Here is a 27,076-nt window from a genome sequence, read left to right on the forward strand (position 1 = left end):
GGGCTTTTGTTTTTGGGCACAGATTGCACAATTGTGCAGTTTGTGTTTATTGTAGCAGTGCTCGAGTAAGCTTTACATTGTGTTTTTTATACGGCTAAAGCAACCAGCGTGCAAGTGTGCATTGGCTTTGGGTATATAAACTTTGTCTTAGCACAGTTTCATTCTCACACGTTGCACGACAACTTGAAGTTGGACTTTGGAGAGGAAAGGTTCTTCTTCTCAACCCCCTCAAAAACGGTTGGGGTTTTATTTATGGCCGTTTTTTGCGATTGGCGCACCGACAGCCCAAAACTAAATGGTTCAAATGATGAGAGAACACCACCTTCAGTCTTATGATTGACAATGGTAAAACATTCTGAGAACCATCCTACCCTTATTTGCTAATGGTTTTTGTTTAGTAACCTGGAACAAATATTAAATTATACTGTTTCTTAAAAAGAACAAATTTATATGACGATCTATGTACCCAGAAGATCTATGTTCTGACGTTTTACACTCTGAAGAGTTTCAGACGAAAAGCGTAAGTATGACTCAAAAATTTGCTTTTTTCCAAAGCAATTTCACCACCAAAAGATTGTTAATAATTTCATAAGAAAACGAGCCTCAAAACTGGCCAAAAGCTGGGAACAAATCAAGAACAATCCAAGGCTGAAATACACTGTATAATGTAATTTTGAACGAAGTTATGAAACCCCCTTAAAAAATTCCTTCCTTAAAACGAGGAGTTTTTTACAATTTAGGAGTGCTTTCTCAGTGAATTTCGAAATTTGTCGGCAAATAAAGGGTGGCTTACTCACTTTGTTGGCAAAAGGGGCCTTAGCACTGCTCTTCAATGCAATTAGCACCGCTCACACTTCAATAATTTAAGAAATTAAGAACAGTCCAGCCCCAAATATTTTTAAAACAAAGAACTTCAACCTACTGGTTCTTCTTATAAAGAGTGTATGCAAAGAGTATACATTCAGTGAAGGGACTGCCAGTTGCTTTAGTTGATGCACAGGATACATAGTACAACAAAATAACTTTCACTAGATATATGGACACTTTTCTCCATGAATTGATTAACAATCTACGACAAATGAACAAGTAGAGTTGACTTTAACAATGAAAAAGGTCCTTATTAGTGTCATAACACCAAAAAACATTTTAGCTGAATCTATGCTTCGACGCAAAGTTGGCAACGAATCAAAGTAAAAATACAGGCTTCATTAAGGAGGCTACTGGATTCAGAAATCGACAAAAATAGCAGCATTGGATAATAATTATACTATTGGGCGGCAACATAATAACCTTTGATTTTTCTGTTCATTATCGATCTTGCTTAAAAGCTTTTGCGCAACCGGCATGCTTTGCAACTGTGATTTTAAATCCGGCCTAATATCGTATTGAATGAAAATAAAAACACACAGTCAACGTCTCGTCGCATAAAAAGACAGCTACCGCTAGGCATGCCGGTTGGGCAAGAGGCTTCAACAAATCCTTCGAAGACAGTTATCAAGGCCCTTAGTAGAGTTAGATGCCCCCTGTCGCCGGCGGTACCACTGACCTATAAAAAAGACTGGATCGAGCTTCATATTGTCTTGAAACACCAAAGTTTGAGGCCTGTTCAATTTCAAAAGGAAGAGGGCCCCAAACAATAGCAGGAAGCCATTCCTCAAAAGCAATACTTGAACGATATGAATAAGTGAGAGCTGTAATGCTGCCTGAGAAAAAACAAGGCCAGAGCAGCTGAAAACATTGCTATGACTGACACTTAAGGCCGTCTCCTAGCATGGGCTGTTCTGGGGCCCTCTTCTCGGATAGCGACACTCGGGTTACATTAGAAGCTCGATCCAGTCTTTTTTATAGATCAGTGGGCGGTACCTCTTTAGACGCCCACATAATGAGTACGGATACATTTTAACACGTTTTTGTTTCAACCCCGGCTAGTGGAAAGGCAGCCTCCGTCTAGCATACGCTACAAAATTACCCGGGCGTGTGCACGAGCAGTGATATGCACCAAAATGTTCAATCCCAGGGTTTGAAACATTTCTGAAAAGAAAAGCCGCGTATCGACTCTAATCAACATTAATATCAAATAAATTTAAACGTTCACAATAAAAGTTATACATATCTGACTAAAATTTAAACTACGATGGACTAAAATCACATTTCTAAAATGAGGTACAAATCCATTGAAAAAACGACAACCGAATCTTAAGACTGTGTCTAGGAACACATTTCGTTGGCCAATGCATTAGATTTAAAGCAAAAGATATCGTTTTGGAACACTAGCAATTTCAGTACTAAACTCGACATAAAACTACCTTTTCAAGCTATCCTTTTCAACTGCAGCCAAGATTTGTTGCTCAAATGTTTTCAAAACAGCTCATTCGCAATCTCGTTCTTTGCTGAGGATCAAACAATTCATGCGATATTAACTAAATAGTTTTCATCTCAGACAAATCGATAAGAAACGATCGATAAGAGTCCATGCAATTACAACGGTGAGAAAATGTTGAATATATTTTATCTTGATATTAGTATAGGCTGAATGTCTAGTGTTCTGTAGTTTAAGGGTGCGGTTCGGGGTTTGTAGCTGGCAAAAAAGGAGACCTCTTAAATAACAGATACAACTGCATGGCGAGGACATTATTGCAATACAGAAGCGAGCTGGTTTTAGGTCAAATGATTTTACCTCAAAAGATCCAAATTTGGCTGCAAAAAGACAGCTATGATGCAAATATTAACAATTTAACAAGATCTCAGATAATGACACACCCTTCTCTTTGCCATAACTGTGATTCATTTATGACTCAAAAATTCTTGCCAGTTACTAAAATTTCGTGAAATTTTGAGCACAAAACGTTTACAGTTCATCGCGGTAGTTGCCTCTTCTCTCGCCTTCTCCTCCCAAGCCACCTCTAGCATTGCTCCGCCTGCCTTGACGCCCTCGGGCCCCACGGCCCCTATGATGACTTACATTTTGCCCCTCAGACCGATTCTCTGATGGTTCTCGAAGAAGTCCTTGCAACATATCTTGGGTACTTCCTTGCCTCATTCCTTGAGCACTGGCTCCACCCCTACCTTTGCCTCTTCCGCCACCCCTATCACCGCCTCTTCCGCCAAACCCACCTCCGCCTCTTCCACCACCTCTACCACCGCCTCTTCCACCACCCCTATCACCGCCTCTTCCACCACCCCTATCACCGCCTCTTCCACCACCCTTATCACCGCCTCTTCCGCCAAACCCACCTCCGCCTCTTCCACCACCTCTACCACCGCCTCTTCCACCACCCCTATCACCGCCTCTTCCACCACCCCTACTTCTGCCACTACCTCCGTCTCCACTGTCGCCTTTTCCACCATTTCCGTCTCTAGGTGCATTCTGAGATATGTCATATGTACCACCGATATCAAATCTTTCTGTGCTCCGCAAATCCACGCTACTTTGGGCGTAATTCTTGTTTCCGCCCATCTTCTGGTTGTTACGATCTACCTTTGGACCAGCATCATTACTTTGAAACGACAGCATACTCAGAAACTCTTGGTTATTTTTTGATCGCTGCAAATTCGTTTTAACGACTTTTGGAGGCATATTATTCTGGATTCCATCTTTAAGAAATTTCGAGGAATTCTCGGATCGACTATTTGCATCAGGGACGATTGTTTTCTGTTGGTTTGGAGTAACCTCCATCAACATGGGCCTAGAAAATCTCTTTGTGGGACCTGTTTTTGACTCTTCAATAACTTCCTGTGAAAAAATAAAAACCAAATTGTAAAAATTGATTAAACTTCCAACCAAGTTAAAATTCCAGTGATGTTTAGAGTAATCTGATTTACAGAGTATGCATGGTTAGGATGGCGGAATTTCACACGGAACAGGTTGATAGAATACATTCTTGGACAACAGTGGTGGAAAAAATGAGAATTCTTCTGCAAGAACAGCATATTCACCCTATGTAGCAAAGAAAAAATACGTAGTTAAGCCAAGAGTCAAGACTGTCTCTAGGTCTTGTTTTAGAGGTCATGTAGGAATCTCAGGGTCAGCATTTATTAAATACACCCATTTCTTTAACAGTCTTTAAGAAACCGTGCCCTAATATAATTAAAAAATTAAGAAACCATAGAATTGACCCACCTCAACCTTAAGAAACTGATCGGAAATCGTTAGCTAAGAGATGGGATGGGAAGGATTCTTTCCCACGATTAGACACCTATTGCCTGTTTAATTTACATAGAAAATAGAAAGAAGAGTTCCTTGTCACTTATAAGTGTGTGCGGTTCATGTTATCTCTTGTTACGTTTTTTGGTATTTAAGAAACCTTTAAGAAACTGTTGGCACTAAAATTAACAAAAAAGTCAACACTGAACATTAAAGGCATTGAGTCATGATAAAATGGATTGGGTATACCCAAAGTGCCAAAATTCGCTGAGCCACGATTTTCACGACTGCGATGCTATTGGTTGACCTTAAACTGGTCACATGAACTCACCTCGTACTGATTAGTAACAGTTTCCATCAATAGCAAGTTGTCAACAACGGATGCCAATATCACGTGAGACAGCAGCGATCACGCCGAAACCAAAGAGCAGGCCGCCTTTAATACTGAACGCGAAACGGGGATTGCAACATTTAACGTTCATTAAAACCCCCATTAATTCTTCACTTTAAGCCACATTAATTTTTTGCTGCTAGCATCATTAAAAAATTTTTCGCTCTTTCATCAAGGCTTGAATTCCTCTTTTTCGCTGCTTGAAGAGCTAGCATTAATCTCTGTCCTTCTTTATAGAAATTGCAACGTTCATCAAACGTGAGATCGAATTGACTGCAACTTTCCATTTTAATTTTTTTCGAGCCGAAATTTAGAAATCCGAAGAAATCACAAAGCAAACACAACTTTGGCGGGCAAAATTAAGATGTGTTGCATATTTCGCATGGGTTCATTCGCAAAAGTCGAGCAGAATGTCGAGGGTCTGGCCAAATGCTCTCGACAACGTTCGACAACGCCTAAAACAATAGCGCGCGTTACCACTCGAAAATTTTGACCTTGTATAAATTTGTCTCGACAAGGCTCGACAGAAATCAACAAGGTGGCCAAACGCTCTCAACATTTGATTCGACAAAATATCGAGCGTTCTCGAGTGAAATGTCGAGAGCGTTTGGCCGGGGCTTAAAGCAGGTTGTGGGCGTGATAACTTTTGAAATACTTAAATTGATATCAAGTATTGATCAAAAAATTTATTTTCCAATGTACAAAGCCGTTTGATAGCAAATGCATTGAGCCAAAAGTGACGTGAAGGTGCTCAAAGTAAAAGCGAACTCTATCTGTCAACAAAAATCTGGCCTTGTTGTTCAGTGACTTGTACAAGTAAAAGGATGATGTAGCCAAAAAAAAACCTTTGTGGTTTAATGCTACTTAAGCAAGCCTTCCAGCAACCCATATTTTACGATGTTTATAAGATCGTCTCGAATGAAAAATGGCCTAGAAAGCTCGAAGCTTTATAACGAATGCTTGAAAAACTGTTTTATGCCTTTCCATTTTAGCTGTCGAAAAACAGTGAGAAAATAAAGAAAAATATCTACTAACAGTCTCCTTTTTAACATGCTGTCGCCTCTTTCGATATTTCTTCTTTTTAGCCTTTTTGTCCCCTTCACTTTCCTTCTTCAGAGCTTGCTTCCCGCTTGCCAATTTAATTGCTCCTCCGTGCGCACTTTTTAAACTGCATTCATCGTCACTGTCTTCTGAAGTGCTAGAGCTGGAATCCGTTGCCGATTCTCCTGGAATAAACTGCTGAATTCCCCTTTGTCTTTGCGTAAACGTATTGCCGAATGCCCTGAGATCAGCTGGGAAATTAAGCCTGGCACTTTCACCGACACCATTCCTGGCTGCCTTTCCGAAAAATGGATTGTCAGCCAAACTTAAGTCTTGGAGCGTTTTTAACAAAGCAATCTCAGATGGTGCTGCTTTATTGGCCAAATCAGACTTATTTGCATTTTGCGGAGGCGTGTGCTCAAGCACTTCTCCAACTTTACATGCTTGAGCAACTTCAATCTCATTTCTAGAATTCGTGGCGTTTCTCTTCTTCGTGGAGTATTCATCCGTATTAACTCCATTCAGACTTTCCTGACATGAAGCATGCCCTAATTTTCCACAATCCTTACAGAACTGAAAATCATCTACCTCAAACCCAGAATCATCTTTGCTTACAGTTTCATCGACAATCTCTTTCGAAATAACTGTTTTCCGGCCAGCCGGGCATGCTATGTGTCCAGCCTCTCCACAATCTTTACAAACCCGGCCACTGTTACTTCTGCTCCTAATCTCGTTCAAGTTCTCCTTTGCAGACGCAGAGGGCTTCCTCTTTGCACTCTCTTCGGTAGTCTTCGAATTGTTTACTTGGCATTTTGACTTCCTGTGCCCAATCTTTCCACACTTAGTGCATAATCGATCATTTGGCATCAGTAACTTTCCTTTGAGAGACGCGGCATCGAACGCATAATCGCGAATATCATAACCAGCATCCACTTTTGGGGTACAGTGCCTCTGTCTCGCATTTACAAATATTCGGTAAATGTATCGAAAAACCTTCTCAGTAATTCCAGCAGCCAGGTTGTGGTCATGCTTAAACGGATCTACGGGGAGAAAATTTCTTTCATTTAACATTAAGAGAGCTATAATGATAATGAAAGACTACCATTTCCTCGCTACTTTACCAAAATATTTCTATTTGAAGCGTTGGTCTTTAGTTGTCGGACTGTCTTCTCGACAATTACGTAATGCCACTTTTCAATAACAATGTAGAAGGGACTTTTCCAGCTGGCATTGAAATAGCAGTTCTGTAAATTACGTCCTAAATCAAGACAAAAAACTGCCTACCAAAAAGTTAACTGTTAATAATACAGAGAAGAATCTCTAGCGAAGACTGCAAAATCTCTAAGTGTCTATAGCAAATAGCAACAGGTTCAAAACAATATATACAACATTATGCTACCTTCTATAGCCATTGTATAGCGACCCCAGCCTTTCTCAAATTTTGTCAATGGCTCGTCTCGTCTTATGCAAATGACTTTTGACTCGAAATCAAATTCCTCCACATAGTATTGCAGAAATCCACACCAGAGTTGCCCAACTGACTCCTTATTCTGTCCATAACCAGGCCAAACGACTGGCTGAAATTAAGCATGACAGTCTCTCACACATATGAAAAAAACACGTTGAAATAATGAATAATCATTGTTTATCGTCAAGGAAAGACAGGTACAGTGTGACCAGATCTAGCATAATATTATGCTTTTGGCATAATTTTGGCCAAAAATCGTCCTTTAGCATAAAATCTGGCATAGTTTGAAATCTAGCATGATTCTGGCATCATTTTAATATTTGATAAGAAAATCATTGTTTCCATTGATAAGTGATCCGCTGTCTATCGCAAATACATCACACGCGCATGCGTGGCTATTTTTATGTGAGTAAATTGTGACACCATCTTATCATAATATTTCAGTGTAAGGTACTGTCTAAGTTGGCAATGATGATTTCTTAAAAATAGCTCTGTCAGTGAAAAATATGGGCCACCTTATTTTTACATATATAATTAATTAATTCGCGCATGCTCTAGCCTCTTTTTGAAAGGGGATAGCCTTGATTTGAAAGTTAGCACTTTTTTTGTAAATCTAGCATAATTTTATGACAATTTTGGCATAATTCCGAAATTGTGATCTGGTCACACTGGACAGGTAACAGTTTGCCTCATTTCTGCTTTGCAGTCAAGTGGCGCTATTAGAGCCCGGTGTGACTAAATCCTAGTGCAGTGACGTAAAATAAAATTTTTCGTCGGCCATCTTATAGAATCTTTACAAAAAAACGATTCTCACATTTTCAGAACAAATTTTCCAAACTCGAATGTACATTATGTCATAAAAATGTCAATGAATCTCATACCAGTTTGAGGATATCATCGAAGAAGCAAGTCTCCCAGCCATCAACAATGAAACTTTTCCGGTTTCCAGCTATGATTGTTTGTAAGTTAGGCAGTACGGGGGGACTGCGTTGTTGCAGGAAATGAAGGAGCATGACTATGTGGCCATACGAGGAAATTGTCCCCCGAGATGCATCACCAATCTCACAAAACTGAAAGAGGTAAATGCATATTATTTGTTTATCAACTGATGAATAAGTTACCTGTGGGTGGTTTGAGTGACCCGCGGGCGGAACGAGTTACAAGCGTGCGGAACGAGTTACTAGCGGGTGGACCTGTTTACCCACAGGTGGCCTGGGTTACGTGCACCTGGGTTACCCGCTGGTGGATTGAATAACCAACAGGAGGACTGAGTTATCCACGAGTAGACTGGGATATTCTGACTCAGATATTCTGATAAGAGGAGATTCGGACGAAAATTATACTTCATTTGCACGTGTTCTTGCCATTTCGCACGAATTTGACAGTTTAGATGTATAGAAGGCACGTTTATTAACATTTCACGCATGTGAAGAAAGCATGCACACAAGAAAGCCAATGATAAAAATGAGAGAGAGGACCAGAGCATTGGGTCAAGTGATAGTAACCGCAGAGAACTTGCTACTAGCTAATACATCGTCCTCCATGACATTGCAATAAGCTATTTTGACACAACACCAACCTTGGCAAAATACTTTACTGTATAGCCAAGCTCCCTGACTCTTGGGTCAATACGAGCATATGACAGCAGCAGCTCCGTGTTCCTCAAAGCCAATGAATTATACAAGCTGATGTCAGCTTCAATGACTGGATCCTTGAACTTGAATTTGACGATTGGTACTTTGGCAGTTCTGATCGACAAGACATTTGACGTGAAGTTGCAACCACGAAGAATCTTTTCAACCTCGCGTATGGTCTTTTGCCCATCGATTTCGCCCGGTTTGAAACGCTTCAAAATCATGCAGATATCCATATCAGAATTGCGAAAACCGAATCCGTTACGGGAAGATCCAAAAAGGTTCAAAGCAGCATCTGGAAATCAAAAAGTATTGACTATGCAAGATTAGTGGTACAAAAAAGGGGAATTGTGACGAAGATTAACTTTCCACCTCAGAGTACAAAAACTTCGGGAAATATCAATGTTTTAAAAAAGAGAAATCAATGTATATTTGTCTTCACAGAGAAAGCAGATATTTTATTTTACTTAGTAAAATTTGCATATTTCAGAGTTGAAGCAGTCGCTTTTTATCTGTGCGATGAGGTGAAAATTATTATTCAAGTTGAATGCAGATGAGAAATGCAGCGGTTCAAGAAAACTAAAAAAAATTATATATTTCTATTCCAATTTTCCATTCATTGAATTAGGATTTTCTCGTTCACCTAAAGAAGCATTCCAGTCGGTTAAAAAATTCTACAACAGCAATAGTTAGAGCATATATATTTTCGTGACAACATTATAAATGCAGTTTTGTTCCTACCTGGATATCTGTTCTGGATGTGCATTTCCAAGAGGTTTAGTTTCTCGTTTCTTACTCGAATTTCCTGAGAATCCGGCTCCCACATTTTCATCAAAGAATTACACATAAAAGAGAGAGAGGTTACCCACTCTTTCGTAAGCTCGGGCAGAGGGTTGATATTGTAGTTTTCTGTGGGGCAAGACACTCTAATGTGGCCAATTTTACGGCATCCAGAACAAAACAACGGGCGTTTCATTCCGTCGCAGAAATTCTTTTTGGTGAATGAGATCAAGATACGGTCTCCTATAAAGATAGATAAACAATAAATGCGTCAAAACATTTTCAGGAGGGATCTTATGCCAATTTACAAAAAAAGTTTATTATATCTTTCATTCACTAGCTAATTTTGCAGTTTAAATCTCGATAGTAAGGGGATTCCTTTATATGATCAAAGATTGTTCTCTTCCATAGTGAATGCCATCTTTCTTTCTAATGCAATACTGCAGAATACAGTGGGATGAAAGAGTTAGTGGGGATGAAACAAGAAGATCTTTCGACAAAGCAGATTGATTAATTGATTGATATTAGATATTTAAGGTGGGTTGCCCTTAAGCGTTGCTGATTTTTAAAGGGACCCTATACTCACAAAGTTACAAAATTAGATAAAAATAAACCCCCCCCCCCCCCTAACGTCAAAACTATTTTTTTGATTATAATTGAAAAATGAAGCAAACAGAAAGTAATTGAAGCGTCCTACTTTCTCCTTTCGATGACGTTCTAGCCCTTCCTTTAAGAGGGGATACCGATTTTGCAAATGAATCATCATCGCTGTCATCTGATTGATGGAATCGGTTTTCACTTGCTGACGTATTTTTAGCTGCAAATACGGATTGAGAGTCATCATTGCAATTTTTGTCATCTTCTGCGCCGTTGCTATCACTTTCCTCTGTAGATTCACTGCGGGAATCCCCTTCGTCGGCGGAATCCTCATCATTGCTAGACAGTCCGTTATCCTTAACGGAAGTCCCAAGATCTTGTTCGTCATCAGACTGATAACCGTCCCTTGATGCAATGCTCTCTGATTCACTGGTCGGCCTTGCTCTTTCTAGTAGGCTTTGAAGATTACCATCTTTGCCTGCATTGAACAAATGAATCATCTACTTGATTTTCTACTTGATATAAATCACCATCTAAACACAGTACCAACCCACGATGTTCTTAAAAGCTTTTCGCAAACAACAAATTTATTCTCATTTGATGAGTTTTAGGACACAAATGCTTGTTTGTAAACATATAATTATCACAATTATTATTTCCTTTATTGATTTGTGTAATGGCTTCAATCTTGATCTGATAAAATCAAAAGAGAGCATCATTTGTTAATCTCGAATTTCATCATCAGGACTACAACGTTCCAAAAAGTTCTTGGAACACTTGACATTTGCGTTGTGATTTTATATTTTTCAATTCTTTTCCCGAATACTTCTACTCCCGCACACCTTTCCCTCCAAAACAATAGTTTAGACAAATACCATACAAGCACGATACCTCTTTTTTCATCGGGTTTACACTGAAACAAAAAGGAACGGAACCAAATTTGAACCCGTTTACATTTGAGTAAAAAGTACGGAACTTTCAGGTGAAGCATGCGCAATGGCGCGGCAATGACGCTTGAGCCCCGTTTTCAATCGTTACCAAAAAGTTCCGTTCCTAGCCGTTACACTAGAGAAAACAAGCACAATATGGGAATGGAGCCAAACAGTTTTGCATTTTAGCGAAACCAAAGAAGAACGGAACCGTTCCCAGACTAGCATGAAACCAAGATGCCTAGTGTAAACGCAAGGCCTATCGTCGTTTTTTCAGGCACGGAACCGAGGCGTTCCACTCGTTTTTCTGTAGTGTAAACGGGGTCTATATTTTTCAATTCTTTTCGCGAATACCCCTACTTTCCGCCCCTTCCCCCCAAAACAACGTTGATATTTTAGACAAACATCACACAAGTCACAGAAAAAAGGTTACTTCTTAAGTTTCTCCTGCGTCGTGTCGTTGTAAACCAACAATTGTTCAAAGGTGGGAAAGGGAATGGCTGAATTTGCCCTTGAAAACTAAGGCCTAACGTACCAAGACTTTTGGCAGGCATTGTACCTATTAAATTTTCTACTGTAACAACAGACCCCGGTATTTTCCCTCTTTTATTGAATTCCAGTCCAGTATTTTCGCTATTATCTGCTTTGTTATATTTGCATGCAAAATATCAAATTGAAATATCACAATATTCACATATCTCAAACAACATTTAGAAAAAAATTATGGCCATACCTGCAGATAACTTTGACTTGTGCCGGAAGAAATCAAAAGAACGTTTGAAGCAGTGCTTAATGTAGAAAAAAACTAAAAAATACAGAAAAACATGCTTTTAGCTTTGAAGTAGAGCATCTTGGTATTTGAGCAACTCTGCAAAGAGTTTTAGTAGAAGAGCAAATAATTAAAGAAGTTATGGCCTACTTCCGGGTTGTCTATACTGGAAATCATACCCGTTTTGACTGTGGCAAATCGAAATATTGATGATCTTGACAAACAAAACAATGGTTTAAAAACGAGAGAAATTAATTGCGTTAGAACCAATAATATAAAGAAGGCGAAATAAAATATGCTGCTTTCAGACAGGGTTGCCGCATTACCTTTCTTCTTCATGACAGTTTTTCCCAGGTTGTAAGTAGAGGAAGGATCTAGGATAGAATGTATTGTAATTAAAATGCATATAAAATTAATATAAAAAAGCTACAGCTAACGTTTAAGCAAGAACAGTTATTGAAAGGACTCCTTAACCAAGAAATTGAAACATGAAATGTAGCTAACGAAATGCTAACAATTGATGATAAAAACAAAATTTCAACAAAGATATAAGATCAAGGTAGCGACAAATTTTAGTGTTGGTATTTGAAAATAATAAGCATTGTTGATAATTAAACTAAGTTTAACTGCAACACATCACAAGAATCAGGACGCCATTCTGAATGGCACTCTTTATTTCTTTCAGAATGACGCGAAGGTTTCCATCTCTTAATACAAAATCTCTTTATTAAAGATCCACTTTACACTCTTTGCGCAGAAAGTGATACACTTCAGATGAAAATCAATACCTGATATATGAATTAAAGTGGACCTTCGTTTCCTTGGCTGGTCATTAGTCACACTGAGACAGAGCTCTTCACGTTTCATTTTATACTGGTAGTATCTGTTAAAAGATTTAAGATTTATGAAAGCATCATCTTTCACGTTGTCACAAATGTCAAAGACAACCTTATCACGATTCAGTCTCTAATGGCTTTTTCTCAACCATCGTCCACAGATATCTATCTTAAGCAATCACATTTCACCATCAATTAACTTTCTGCTGTAATTACCAATTGCATAAAAAACGATCATTCACCCTTTCCTGATATCCACTTCACCCAGTTCATCGCGTTTTCCCAACTTCATTCCTTTTCTATCTACAATCTCTTTTATCTGATTTTTGCGTTTTTTTAACTTTCTTTACGACTCATCAATTTAAAACGCTCACTATATCCACGAGCTTAAATTAGGATTGGAAATGCAACAACAGCAAAATCAAACAACTCTTTCAGTCTTCTGTATCCAAAAACAACCAAAAACTCCCTTAAACTTTTATTTTATATACATCTATTATGCATACAAATTTTAACTCAGAGCTTTCAAAGGTTCCTTCCCATACATTAACCTTCCACCAGACTTAACTTTCCACGATTATGCACATCCCTCTCCATCCATTCTTAACCGATTAACTACTTTCCTCTATTGATAACCTTCCTTCCAGCACCTTCTACAGATTAGATTAGATCAATTTATTAAAATACTTGTATATAACTTTAAATAAGGATAACAGATCAATTCGGTTTATAGTAACTGATTGCCTAATGTTTTGCTTAACTTGGCAGAGCTTCAATGCATGAGCTAGGCTTTAGAAAAACACGAGGAACTCACCCTAAAAATCCCGTCCATAACATGCTCCAGTCCTTGGACTCAGGGCACTTCCAAGATCGAGCCTTCCATGATAAAGCGCAATAAAACATTTAGTAAGAAAACAACTCGGTTATGAAAGAAGATCACGTTTCGGGATAAGGGATTCTAGAATCAGGGGACTGAATTACAATCTCTTAAGCCTTACTATTATTGTCACAGGCAAAATGAGCGTGGAACGTCAAGTTAGGGACCTAAAGTCTAGCAAAATTTGTGTCTATGACTGGTATATAGAAATGAAAAGGAAAGATTTTGACATACTCAAGAGCATACTCGTCTATAAAAGAACCAAAGAAAAAACTACAATCGTGCCAAAAAATTCTTGACACTGAAAAGGAAATTTTGCATGCATAAAGTTGTCCTTGATAAAATTTAGACATATAAAATGCAACAAATTTAGCAAGAAAGCATACTCAAGTACGCTATTTTTTAGAATTGAGAAACTATCTTTTGGTGGCACAAAGCTTGAAAATGGCTTTGGAAAAAGCAAACATTTGAATACACTGAAGCTTTTTGTCTGACACTCTTCAGAGTATAAAACGTCAGAACATAGATCGAAAATTCCACGCTAGGAAATATATATACCCAGTTGTGGATCGAAATAGGCCAATCAGAAACGCGAACACATGACTGTTGAGGTCGACCAATCAGTGCCGCTTGCCTATTGAGAATGTTACCAATGGAGCCCTAAGGTGAAAACGAACTCCCTTTGTCTACACAATAGCGGTTTTTTCGTGCTTATGTAGATAGTTTCTAAAACTGCTAGACGGAACGACGATCGGGCTTTACCAATAATCCGAAACATGTCGCCATTATAGTTTTTTGCACAATCTAGGTTTGCCAGTAAATGCTGCCCGATAGCAGAATCGCAGGTTTTAGTTGTACTTCTAGATCTGCAAGACCAAGGTGGCTGTTCTCTTTGGGGATGAGTTTTGTTTCTAATACTAGACGGAACACGCTATTTTATTCTATCCTCTAATCTTTGGGTAGTGCATCCTACGTAGACAGAATCACACTGGCACGTAAATTCATATACAACGGAACTCGTTTCTACCTGCCGTGTACCCCAAATTGGAAGCAATTGGATGGTCTGCAAGTAATGGATTAACATCAGTGGGAAGCAACAGCTGCTTAGTGTTCCCTCTTCCGGTTTATCCAGTTCACAGATCTAGAAGTTGAAAATGGAATCTAGGATTATTTTTAGAAATGTTGATGATATGAATCAACAAGATGATGCAGCTTTTCTTAGCATCAAATTTTGATAAATCTTTATATATCTTGATATATAAAGATGACAAAATTAGCTTATTTATTAAGCTATAAAGCTCCATATGCTTTTGCAAAACAGTTTAAAATTGTATATACAAAGAAACGTGGATTTTACAGGTGTGTAAAATGTCATAAAAATAAAGGCATGTTAGGCGATATCTAGGAGCGTTTTGAAGGAATTTCAACAGTATTTCAGGCACCAAATTAAGCACAGCATTAGGCAATGAGTTACTTTGAGCCACATTGATCTGTAATCCTTGTTCAAAGTCATAAACAAGTTGTCTTATCTGTGGATTACAATTGATAGAAAAACCAATACCAGTAGCAGAAAATACTTGATGCTCCAACTATTGACAACAAATGGAATGAGAAGTAGGCAACAATCTAAGCAGAGAAGCAGAGCTTTTGAATTGGCGAAAATCGTAGCAAGAGAGTGAAAGAAGAAAAAGAACTGTGTTGCACTGAAAGTAAAGCGGAAGCTACGCTGGTCGAAGCTACGTTGGTCGAAGCTACGCGGGTCGAAGTTTGCAAACTCATAAAGCTTTAACATTCAGTAATTTCCATGCTTACTGAAGAAAGAAAATAATCACTAGCTTTTTCGTTACATACGCCTCACGCCAAACACAAATCTCCTTACCTTTGCCCAATATCTTATGCAATGACAAAATGGCAATGCAAATCTGTACATCTTGAGCAGCATTCCAATTGTAAGGCTTGTGTTCACGTACTGCAACATAGAATAGATTGCTAACCTCATGTCGGCAAGTAGAAAAAAAGGAGGTTCTAACAACGGTTTACAGGGGCTTCTAAACTCTTAAATAGCCTAGATCCAGCTTTTGATACTGATAATTATTTTCCAAGGATTAGCTAAGTGCAAAATGTTGTCAGAGAGCGAAATTATAATTATAAAATAAATACATGAGGGGTAATTAAATTGCACTGGGTTATCGAGCAGCATAGAATGCAAGAAGAAAAGTCTTGATTCACATTAAAGCTATATTTCGACAAATACCTCTTCAGTGTTGCAGCTCAAATGACATCGCAATCCACTGAAAGGGAATGCAAATGTCATGATCTTCCAAAGTTATGCAAAATAAATGCAAAGTTAAATGAACGACTTCTCTATTTTTATTAAAAAGACACAAGAGTTCCACAGACTAACAGAAATGTACTAATAAATAAAAAAAACGAAATTAAAAGCTGTCCTACAAAGCAAACAGATTACTGAAACCTGCTAGCGGCTTCACTGATAATGCAACTTTCTATTAACGATCATCAAATTTGACTGCCAAGAATTGTTTAAACAGAGAAAAATATGACAAAATAAACTACGATTTATTTCAACGATAGTTTTAGATATTACTTAGAAAAGAGAACAAGGATTTCATCAGAAAGCAACAATGCTAAATAAAAAACATAGAAACAGTGGCTGACACCTAGGGGGAGAGGGGCGGTTGCCCCCAAATATTTTAGAAGACAATGGTATTTTATTCTTAAACAATAGGAAAATGTGACGTCATCTTACCAAAACAATAGGCTTAACTACCCCCCCCCCCCCCCAATACCCCCCCCCCCAATATTCAACCAAGTGTCCACCATAGAAACGTAGATGCTATTTAGTTAATTCATCTCGAGTGAAAGATGTGACCTTTGAAAACCGGATATTTGACAAATGGAATACAATTTATGTACAACAAAAAGAATCTATATTATGTATGTACATTTTATACAATACCTCTTAACATCTGTGAATGAGATCTTTGGTGGATTTTGATGGAGCAGCTCTTCAACATTAGTGTAGCCTTCTGCAAAAAAAGAGTAGCAATCTCAGCGAAAGGAGTGATAGGATGGATAAAAGATAGGATTAAAGGATATCTGTCAACTTTATTCTTTAAGATATTTTGAAAAACATAAATACTCTATTACAACACTGCATTTAACACGTCACTAGCTTGCCTTATTAATCACCTTCCTATGGCACTTGAAGTACCAACAAATAAATCGGATGAAATTCTCGGTGGCACAATTTGGCATCCCCATTAGTGTGGCACATTTTAGCAGCATACTTTGCGTGGGCTATTTTCATACACATCAATGTACAAAATGCGAAACAAGGACCCGTCTGTGGCCAACCTTTCGGGCTGGACCTCTTTTGGTGGCAGAAAATTTGTTTGAAAACCGAAATATTCTTGCCAAGCATTAACCCTTGGCGATTTTCACCATTGTTTTTCAGCTTCAGTTGGACAAAAAAATTAAAATTTGTCGGGGATCCGAAGCAAATGTGTATTTCTCGCAGCTCTTTTCAAACTCTTATTTTGAAAGCCTCATTTAAACCAAAGTTGAAGCAAAATTTATGTCCACAATATAGGGATAATATGCAAAATATACTTGAATTGGCCTCCTTTCCTCGTTTAAGCCTCCCTTGCATAAGCACCCAATCTGGAAGCAAAAATACTTCATAGGCCCCCACAGCGCAAATAAGCACCCATCCTTTTATGAAAAAATTTACAAGAAAGGTTTCAGTCAAGACAAGGTTGTGACAAATCGCATATTCAAGGATATTTTAGTTTTTAGTATAAGTAAAGAAGTATTTTCGCAACGTTTTTGTTTTTAATATCGCTTTGTAGAATTTTTTGTTCAAAAGGGAACTTCGGCAAAGTGAATAAGCTTTAAAACGAGCTGTTTGGCAAATTAAGAGTACAAATTTTTTAATAGGTTTTTGCTAAACTGTTGACCTGTTGATTTCTCGGGCTATTGCTTAACATATGATGAAGTTGCATGAGAAGGAAGAGAAGGATTAAGGAACAAATGGAATGTAGATCTTTATGACTAGATTTGAAGAAGTGAATTCTTGAAGTCGAGGAAGACCTTGTGTAGAATCCCAGCATGAATTATGGAAGATTGTTACTTTCTAGTCGTTGAGTAAGAACATAGAAATCAGAAGGGATCGCAAGCCCCGCTTGTTTATTGCAAATTTCCGCTGCAAATTAACCATTTTCATTATTCCAATTCTATTTTAATCCAGCTACACACTGGGATTAAAAGATTAACACAAATAGCTTGAAAACAATAATAGTGCAATAACTATAATCGGTAAACAGAAATGCTAATTTACATTGGACACGCAAAGAATGCTAGTTCAATTAAATATTTAAAAAGCTTACTTGAATTTTTTATCAATTTTGTGGCACCTAACATGTCCTGAACACTACACTAAAAGAAAAACAAAAAAATATGAAAATTTCAAACATATGCATAAAAAGCAACATACTACAATGGAATGATTATGAATCTAAAAGATAAAAAACCAAATAAATTTTTACCACTAAACCTTCCATAGTTCAAGGGTTGGTTCGAAAATGCCAACCTTGATAAAATCAACAAAGGCGTCAAAATGCTACCCTTGAAACTAGGTCAAATTTCTAAAACACACTTGCGCATGAATGATGGTCAAATATAGAGGAGTTTTTTTTGATTTAGCGAAATTTATGATTAAACCCTCCAAACTGAAATTTTGTTTGTACTAGAACTTCATTAGTTATTCAACCTCAATGCCCCCAAAGTGGAAATAACCTCAATAATAGCAAGCCTGTTTTGCAGGATTGAAAAGCTAAAGCAGAAACATATTGCTCGGTGATCAACAAAGAGAAACGTACATTTTGAAAGGAAATGTCAATGCCTGCATCTTTCAGTCCAGCTCCGGTCGCAGATGATCCAAACAATTCAAGGCGAAAATGGCGATCTGCACAGAAAAGGAAACACTTTAAACAGAGAACTGAAAAAATTGAGCACCCTACCACAATAAATCTTCTCAACACAAAATGAGAAAAAAGCTGCTCCGTTAAAGAGAAATATTGCGGTTACCACAATGATTCAGAAATTTGAATAACAAATTAAAGCAACGTTTTAGAAGCTTCAAAATGACAAAGAAACAAAAGTGCCCAGGATAGAAGATAACATAATATTTTCAAGGGAACTTTTCCAATAATACTGTACATAAGTCAAATAGATATATCAAGTTGTCCCGCGGTTAAAAATTAACAGCATCCCCAAGAATTAGCATGAGGAAGATCCACGTATTAGGGCTGGGATATGAGACCCACCCTTGCTTATATAGCATTATAAGGCCAGATTAGTAAAAGGTTCTTCAAACCAATTTTAACCATTTGCACTATTTAAATAATGCAAGATTCAGCGTTGATAACCTGGTGTGGGATACAGTTATCACACCTTTATAAACAAAGCTACTTACCACTACCTTTGTACAATTCACGAAGATTAGTGAAAACACTTTGAAGCACCCTTTTCCTTGTTTCTAGATCCTCTTTCCCTAAGCCGTATTCTGTGGAGATATTTAGCAATGTGTTCTCCAAAACTTCGCTATTCATTCGATTGCTGCTCTTTGATTTTAGTGGTGAGATCTCATCTATGTTTTCCATAGTAATTTGGGCTGAGGGCATTCCTTTGAAAGCATCTCTACCCTTTTCTGTCCTTTTTTTGACAGCTGGTCGCATCTTATCCAAGGAGTCATTTAGCTGAACTGTTGTGTCATCCTTCAAAGCATTTTGTATCCATTTCTTCATGTAAAAAAATTAAAGTATTACAACTATACTTCGTTTGACATTTACACTCATATCTACATACTCGCAGTCTAGCTATCTAGATAGGGACAAAATTTCTTTGCAGAAAAACTACTATAATGCAACCAAAAAGCAGATCTCATCATCTGCAAACACTCAACAGCCTAAGTTACTGAATAAAAAACATTATAATTTCAGCATGGTGATAAAAAGGCAACATGTGATAAAAAATCTGGATAAACAACTTTGAAGAAATTTTAAACTTTGATAGAGTATCATATACGGGAAAACATACTTACTATTAAACAAAGTTAAGTTTGACCAGGCCATCCAATTTTTTATAAAAATGATATTAAGAAGTATTGGCAATGTATTGCCTTCTTCTAGTTTTTTTGCAGTTCTCTTTCAGAAACAAATATTAAGCAAATTTCAAAATGTTGACAGCACATTAAACATTTTAAAGGAAATATGATCATAGTTGAAGTTAGGGCAGTTTATATCAGCATTTAGCAAATAGTTATTTGAAGTTTTCCAAGTTGCAAGGAGTAGCTTGCCATCATGCAGGTATTCTCATGTGTTAAGGGCCTTGCAATTTCTATTTGTAAATCTCTATTCTAATTTGTCAGCTGCCAAGGCTTCTTGCCGAACTGCAAGAGATTGTGTGCTACAATGCAAGAGGAAATCAACTGGCTGAACAATTTACAGGCCCTTACACAAAACTGGCACACAACTGGCACACATGTCCTACATTACATTATCCTGTACAGCTCCCTTGCATGCCATCAATGAGTTATAAAATTGAAATCAATCAATTCTTCATTTTTGAGAAGTCTCATTTAATTCTTCAAATTTATTCATAATATGAATAATGTAACTGGGTTTGCAATAGAGAAACTCAATGGCTTGGGCTAGGTGAATAAATATGCTTGATTTTGCCACATATAGGCAAATGATGAATTCAAATTCTGACCCATGAATAAATCAGGTTCATTTAGTGAAGATTCTTTTCGGAAAATTTTGACTACCCATCTGAGCCAATTGAAAATATGCCAAGAATTGGCATTATGATATTTTCTAGAGACAGCTGCCCTTGGTTTTCAGAAAAATCTGACAGCATATTTTGTTTTCTGCCAAACAGTTGACAAATTTCATGACAAAAACCAAAATAAATAATTAACCTAGTGCACAGATAGAAACATACTGTCATGTTAACACATAAAATAGTTAGGGGTGTTAACACAGCCTCCTCTATAACCATTAAATTCTTTGTCTATTCATTACATTATACTTTAATTGAAAAAAATCACGAAAATAAACTTGAAGATAAAAAAATGAAAAATGCCATACCAATTCAGCATCAACATGCCCTCGGCTGTTTTTATGGACTTCTACAGGCACATTCAAAGACATACAGTACTTGTCACAAACTTCACAATGATAGATATTCAAACCATCCTGCAAGTTAAAGTAAACTTAATGAAATAAATATCCATGAATTCAGGTAAAGGCTCTTGACAAAATTGAACAAATAATACCTAATCATCAATATAGTAATTTCTAAAGGAAAAAAGGGGCCAATAAATTTACATTTGCAGCCTCTCCACTAGTCCTCTTGCAACAAAGTTTGCCTCTGTCGCCCCAAAGGGCACAGTGGGACATTTTGAGATGGGAAAATATAAAGCCTTTTAAAAAAAACAATTTCATCATCATCATCATTAGCCTGTCACACCACTGCTGGCGGATGGCCTCCACATCTTTCTCCACTCATCACGGTTTTGGGCACTCCGGGTCCACGTGTTGCCTGCCTTCTGCTCGATCTCATCTCTCCATCTTCTCTTTGGTCTTCCCTTTCCTCTTTTCTTGTCCCACGGAGTCCATTCTGTCGTTTTCTTAGCCCATTCGTGGTTCTTCATTCGTGCTACATGTCCTGCCCACTTGCCTTTGGCTTCAATCACTTTCTCGATGACATCCTTCACCCCTGTTCTTGATCTTAAGTCTTCGTTCCTGATCTTATCTCTCCTCGTAACACCCAGCATTGATCGTTCCATGCTCCTTTGGGTGACTGCCAGTTTCTCTCTTTGGCGGTTGGTAAGTGACCATGTCTCAGCTCCATACGTCATTGATGGCAGTATGACAGTGTTCATGATCTTCCTTTTGAGACACATGGGCATTCTTTGATCTCTCAGAAACGTGCTGTACTGTCCGAATCTCTTCCAAGCAGATGTTACTCTCTCGTCTATTTCTTTCGCCATCTCATTTCCTGGTGTTAGCAGTCTTCCCAAGTACTTGTACTCATCCACCTCCTCCAGTTGTTCTCCATCCACAATTATTCCTTTCCTTCTTCTTTTCCTAGCTATTTCATTGCACATGATTTTCGTTTTCTTTCTGTTCATTTTCATGCCATCTTTTCTCCCTTCCTTGTTCAGATCGTTGATCAGCTTGCTGAGATCCTCTTCCTTTTCTGCAAATAAGATGATATCATCTGCAAATCTCAGGTTGTTCAATCTCTCTCCGTTGATGTTAATTCCCACTTCAACTTCCATTCTCCTGAATATTTCTTCCAACGCTGCTGTGAACATCACTGGTGACAAGGTGTCTCCTTGCCGCACTCCCTTCATGATCTTAATCTTTCGGCTAAGTGATTCGTTCCGAACCTGAGCAGTGCCTCCATCATATGTCTCTTTCAGGATGTTGATGTACTTCTCCTCTACGCTGTGCTGTTTTAGCGCTTCAAAAACAGCCTTGTGCAGTACAGAATCAAAGGCTTTTTCGTAGTCTACAAACGCCATATGAATGGGTATTTTATACTCATTGGTTTTCTCGAGTATTTGCACTACTGACTGCAGATGGTCGATGGTTGAATGACCTCTTTTGTAGGCAGCTTGTTCTGGCGGCTGGTGGTCACTCAGATTGTTATTCAACCTGTTCTTCAAGATCTTCATGAAGAGTTTGTAGACTTGGGAGAGTAAACTGATTGGTCTATAAATAGGGTCATAAATAAAGTCTAAAAAGCATTTAAGCTTTTAAAATTTTTGAGAACAGGGTGGATGCTTGTCCATCCAGCTACTCTGGCCACATGCCCCTGGTCATCCCTACCTTTCAAAGCTTTTTGAAAAAATATATGTGAAACGTATCATGACCAGGGGCGCTGGAAGCATTTCCAGGCAGTGGGGGCAGCTACTCAAATGGGCACATTTCAATGACTAATATTAGAATTATAACAGAAAAATTATATAACATAATACTTTGGTACTGGCAAAACGTTTAATCTTAAAGGTCTAAGATTTCCCAAATAAATTTTTTTGTAACGTTTAAATAAATCTGGAACCTTGCAACGATTTCACTGGCAACTTTCTCTGTACAAACGTCATTTATACCAGAAATCATCATCTTTGTGAAAATTTGCAAACATTCTCTTGTTTTGGCTGATGCTCAGGGGTGGGTATGTTTGAAGTTACAGGGACTTGCCATTAATTATGGGTACCTTTTTACCCATAAACAAGATGGAAGATGGAATTTTTTTTCATTCCATTAATAGGAGCCCCATCTCAGTTTTCCCTTAGGGCTCTAGATGCCTCTGTTACTAACTGAACTTATTATACATAACTTCCTACATTAAAAAGTATCGCCAAAAGAAAAAGAGCATTATTTCAGATGAGTTTGTAGTGACTCTACTTCGGCCATTTTACACGCACTTCCTACTCATTCATGCCATCATCACCATGACATCCACGTATGTCATTCACAGCATCACATACCATAGGACATTCCCTATACCATTGTTTACACATTCACACATCTATGTCATGCTGACTTCTTCCCAAGTCTAGATCTTTCCTTTTCCATTACATCATCATATCATCATCCTAACTAATCCTTAGTCAGCAATTTGATTTCTGTATATAAGCATCTTAATTTGTAAGTAAAGTCAGTCAGCTAGTTCAGTTCACATCAGAGTTACACACTGTCTCTCTCACTGGCTCTGTGTTCTCTGCACGTTAAATAAGATTGGGACAAACATCAACCATGGAAAGTCAAGGGATAAAAATAGGAACCACAGCAATTCTTGCAACACAATATCGTTCCTATAAGTTCATACAAAGTCACCCAATATTTTATTTGATTTCTTTTTGTCCCTAACTGCACTTTCTTTTCTCTCACCCAAGAACTTGAAATGTTAAATATTTATTCCATTCGCATTAAATAGTGCAATTTTCACAAGGGCACAGTGCTGCCCCTGCTGCCCCCTAGAGTCAGGGCAGGGGGCAGCTACCCCCAATCCCCCTGTGCTTCTGGCACCCCTGATCATGACACTTATGGAATGACACAGAGCCTTTTTCAAGAGCCTTCTTCAGAAGTATCTTCATAATAACTCTTAGTGCTTTTTTGTTAATCAGTTAGCACTAAATCAGTAAGCACTAACAAAAAATTTTTGTCATGTGGAAAGTCAATGTGACCATTATATCTTAATTATACCTCTGTAAAAAGAAAAAAAACACAATGGACCTGTCTTTGAAGCATAAGATGCGCAATTCATTCAAAATATTTGATGAAGAATGTTCCTAGACATTCTGCTAGACATCTTTAAAATCGGGAGAAAAATTTCAAAAACCGGGAGACCGGGAGAAAGCAGTCAAAATCGGGAGTGTCCCAGCAGTACCGGGAGGGTTGACAGGTCTGAATCTTGACCCCTTTGATACGGCCAGCATTCTGTTCTTAACCTTAAATCTGAAGCATCTGTCATGATGCCAACACAATCAGCAAATGAAAAATATTTGGTGCCTCTCAGTATGGTAAATATAACTTCTGGAAAATATTTTGGGATTTCAACATTTGGAACATAGCTTAATTTTAACAATTCTTGTTAGCTTCTGGATATGTGATACAACAAAATGTATGTAAGATTTTTAAATGACAATAACAAGACTTAAGTGAAAATAAACAAAATGTACATAATGAGGTAATCAACAATAATTTATTTTTGAAGTATTTTAAATGTTAAAAATTGTGACAAAAAATTTACCATGAATTTGATTTCTGGTACCACTACAGGTTCATCGCCCATACCATCACGGAATCCTTTTGCAACATCCATTTCTCAAAGTCTTGCTAGTGACTACCTAAATTTCATCCTTTCATTGGTGCTACAAAGAATTGTGTTAAGCATAAGTTACATTCATAGTAGTAAACTGCAGTAATAAAACCAAACAGGGTCAGATTAGCATTCAAAAAATTTAATATCTAGATAGTACCATAGCTTAAAGTTTCCTTAAATACCTAATGCAAAAGTTACTATTTTGAAAACACAAAAACATTACTTGAGGTAACATGAGACAGAACAGCTGACACGTCAGAAGGAGCAATTCTTTCCATTTTTCAATGTAAATGAAACAAACAATATGTGGCTAAGTGTCAAAAAGAATTATTCCACAACTTTTTTGAAAGAAGGATTTTAGCACAGTTTCTTCAGGTTGATGTTGATCTATACTATAATTCTTTAATACTTTGGTCATCTTAGTGCTCGGCTTTGTTACAGAGAGTTTCTTATATACACTTTTATTCAAAAAGTATTGGGACAAACTTTGAAATTTCGAAGACATTTTATGCAACAAATTTGGAAAGACTTTTTTAAAATCTTTCTCATTAAAAAATGTATGGCAGCTATTTCCATGAAATTTTCACAAAACATTGTTGATGTTTTCAAGCCTTTTATGTATGCCAAACAATTTAAAAAACATCGACCATAAAATTTCTATAGGCCTTGAGACAAAAATGTGGAAGTTCTTAAAATTCAAGAACTGAGTTAAGAAAAGTGCTTACAAATTTCTACTAAAATAAAGCAGACGTTATTAAGCCATTCAACCCTTCTGCATATTTCCTGTTATATTCAGGCAGATCGTAAGAATCCTATGTTTTTGTGGTTATGCTTCATAAGTTGACGCATTTTCTTAACTTTTCATTCCATTTTGGGGATACATAGGTCTAGATTATTTGGAAAAAGACTGCCCAATCTGAAAAAGTTTCTGTTGCAAAACCGAATCCATTGCAGCGCCATAATTCATTTATCAAATTTGTTCCAATACTTTTTGAACATAAGTGTATTCAAAAACTGAGTTTATATGAATTAAGTTTTTTTGAAGTCTAACTTCATTATGTTGTGTAAGTTTGCTGTTAATGAATATGCTTAAGTAACTGCGCATATCTGTTTTATAACTAACTAGTAGATAATTTACCATTATGCATTTACAGATCTTTTATATTATGCCGTGGGAAATTTAGCATGTATTCTATTTACTAAAATTATTTATTTTTGATTGTATTCCCAATACTAACTACAGTTTGTTTGTTTATTTGATAACCATAGACATGTTCACTAATTGTAACATAAGGGAGTGTTTAAACTATTTTATTCAGATTGGTTGTGAGTTGTTGAAGACTAGTAGTGATTTTGATTGATGAAATGTTATGTTATTTGAAATGAAGTTATCTCCTTGAAAGTTGGAATCTGTACCGCAGAACCAGTAAATATATTGTACACATTATGCATTATTATGGTTCGTACTTGATATTGCAAATTAAAAATCAATTATTCAAGACTGAAGATCTCGTGCAACGCAGTTGGATTGATTTTTGGGAATTTTCCAATCAACTTTCTTTCTTGTTTTTGTTGATTGGAAACATCCATACATACCTAATCATGTTTTTTCTTTCTGTACAGACGCATATTAAAAAGGTTGCATATCATGAAAGTTAAAAACTACCAAAACCCTTAACATAGAACACAGATCTGTCAAGCCGGATTAGCACGCCAACCTGCGTGTAGGCCTAAAACTTAGAAACAAAAAATCAACGTCGATGAATGTCTTCGAAAGAAGTCAAAAATAAAATTGTTGTTTGCTACAAAATTTCATCAACAAAATTGAGCGCTAGAAACTGAGTTCTTTTGAGTTAATAAAAGCAATAAATTAGCCTTACCAAACGTGCACGGCCATGAAACCTGCAATTTAGTGTCAAATTCTTGGAAAACAAATCCAACTTCAGAAGCAAACTTCGCTCCCATTCTTTCTCGGTGGCCTCTCATTCCAAACAGCCTCTCTTTCCTTTTAACGGACAAACCAGAGGAAAAAGCTCGCATCAACAAAAAGATCAATGAAAATCTTCAAAATTCAAATATATTTTGACTCAGCAACATTATTTACCAGTTATTATCAAGGCTAGAAACGAAAATTGCACAATTGTTACATAAATTAATTAAAGTTAATTAAAGCGATAGTTACATGGAACAATGGCAGAAATTGCGGGGGTGTTGGGGGCTTGTTTTGTGGTCATTGCCCTCCACAGGAAAAATGAATTCCCGTCACTGATATGGAAAACACCGAGAAAACCATCGCAGTACCTAAGGTATCGATAAATACAAAAGCTCAGCCAAAGTAGGAATTAAGCGGCCCAACTCTTGATTGTCAATATTATCCTCCCAACTTTCGATTCTCTGTTCTACACAGACTCCTGATTAGCCCGTTCGGAAGTTTTTCGCAAATTGCTCGGTTTTCGATAAATGCAACCCGCACTCGTAACTTCCAAGAAATGACGTCAGGAGGCTCCTCTCTAGCTTTCTAGAGATATATCCACTTACAAAAAAGATCAAAATTCTTCTTTTCTCCTTTCTTCTTATCCCACATTATTTCTCTCCTATTCTTTCTCACCCATTCATTTCAGGGTGAACTTGTAGAAAATCGTTCATAACGAGTGGGGATAAAACTTTGTTGTATTGAAGCATATGATCAAAGG

The 27,076-nt window shown here is 37.4% G+C and overlaps 1 protein-coding gene across 2 annotated transcripts; it reads right to left on the reverse strand.

Annotated features, from left to right (window-relative positions):
- Positions 1-965: 965 nt before the first annotated feature.
- Positions 966-26,386, reverse strand: LOC135695149 (terminal uridylyltransferase 7). 2 transcript variants are annotated; one of them, XM_089109669.1, is made up of 21 exons: positions 26,264-26,386; positions 24,312-24,432; positions 20,636-20,743; positions 18,967-19,285; positions 18,365-18,450; positions 17,873-17,921; positions 16,444-16,513; positions 15,721-15,757; positions 15,346-15,435; positions 14,494-14,607; positions 13,404-13,465; positions 12,542-12,636; positions 12,080-12,127; positions 11,718-11,789; positions 10,156-10,533; positions 9,420-9,701; positions 8,624-8,973; positions 7,926-8,114; positions 6,976-7,153; positions 5,571-6,616; positions 966-3,733 (listed from the first exon to the last, which is right to left on the reverse strand). In XM_089109669.1, exons 2-21 carry the CDS (start codon positions 24,381-24,383, stop codon positions 2,849-2,851), a joined length of 4,530 nt encoding a protein of 1,509 aa, XP_088965795.1. In that variant the 5' UTR covers positions 24,384-24,432; positions 26,264-26,386; the 3' UTR covers positions 966-2,848. The 2 variants fall into 2 exon arrangements, with proteins under 2 accessions (XP_088965795.1, XP_065070206.2); XM_065214134.2 differs by having other exon boundaries at positions 18,961-19,285.
- Positions 26,387-27,076: the final 690 nt, after the last annotated feature.

This window comes from Rhopilema esculentum, chromosome 8 (genome assembly GCF_057945365.1).
Source record: "Rhopilema esculentum isolate cy_ngs chromosome 8, ASM5794536v1, whole genome shotgun sequence".
NCBI classification, from domain to species: domain Eukaryota; kingdom Metazoa; phylum Cnidaria; class Scyphozoa; order Rhizostomeae; family Rhizostomatidae; genus Rhopilema; species Rhopilema esculentum.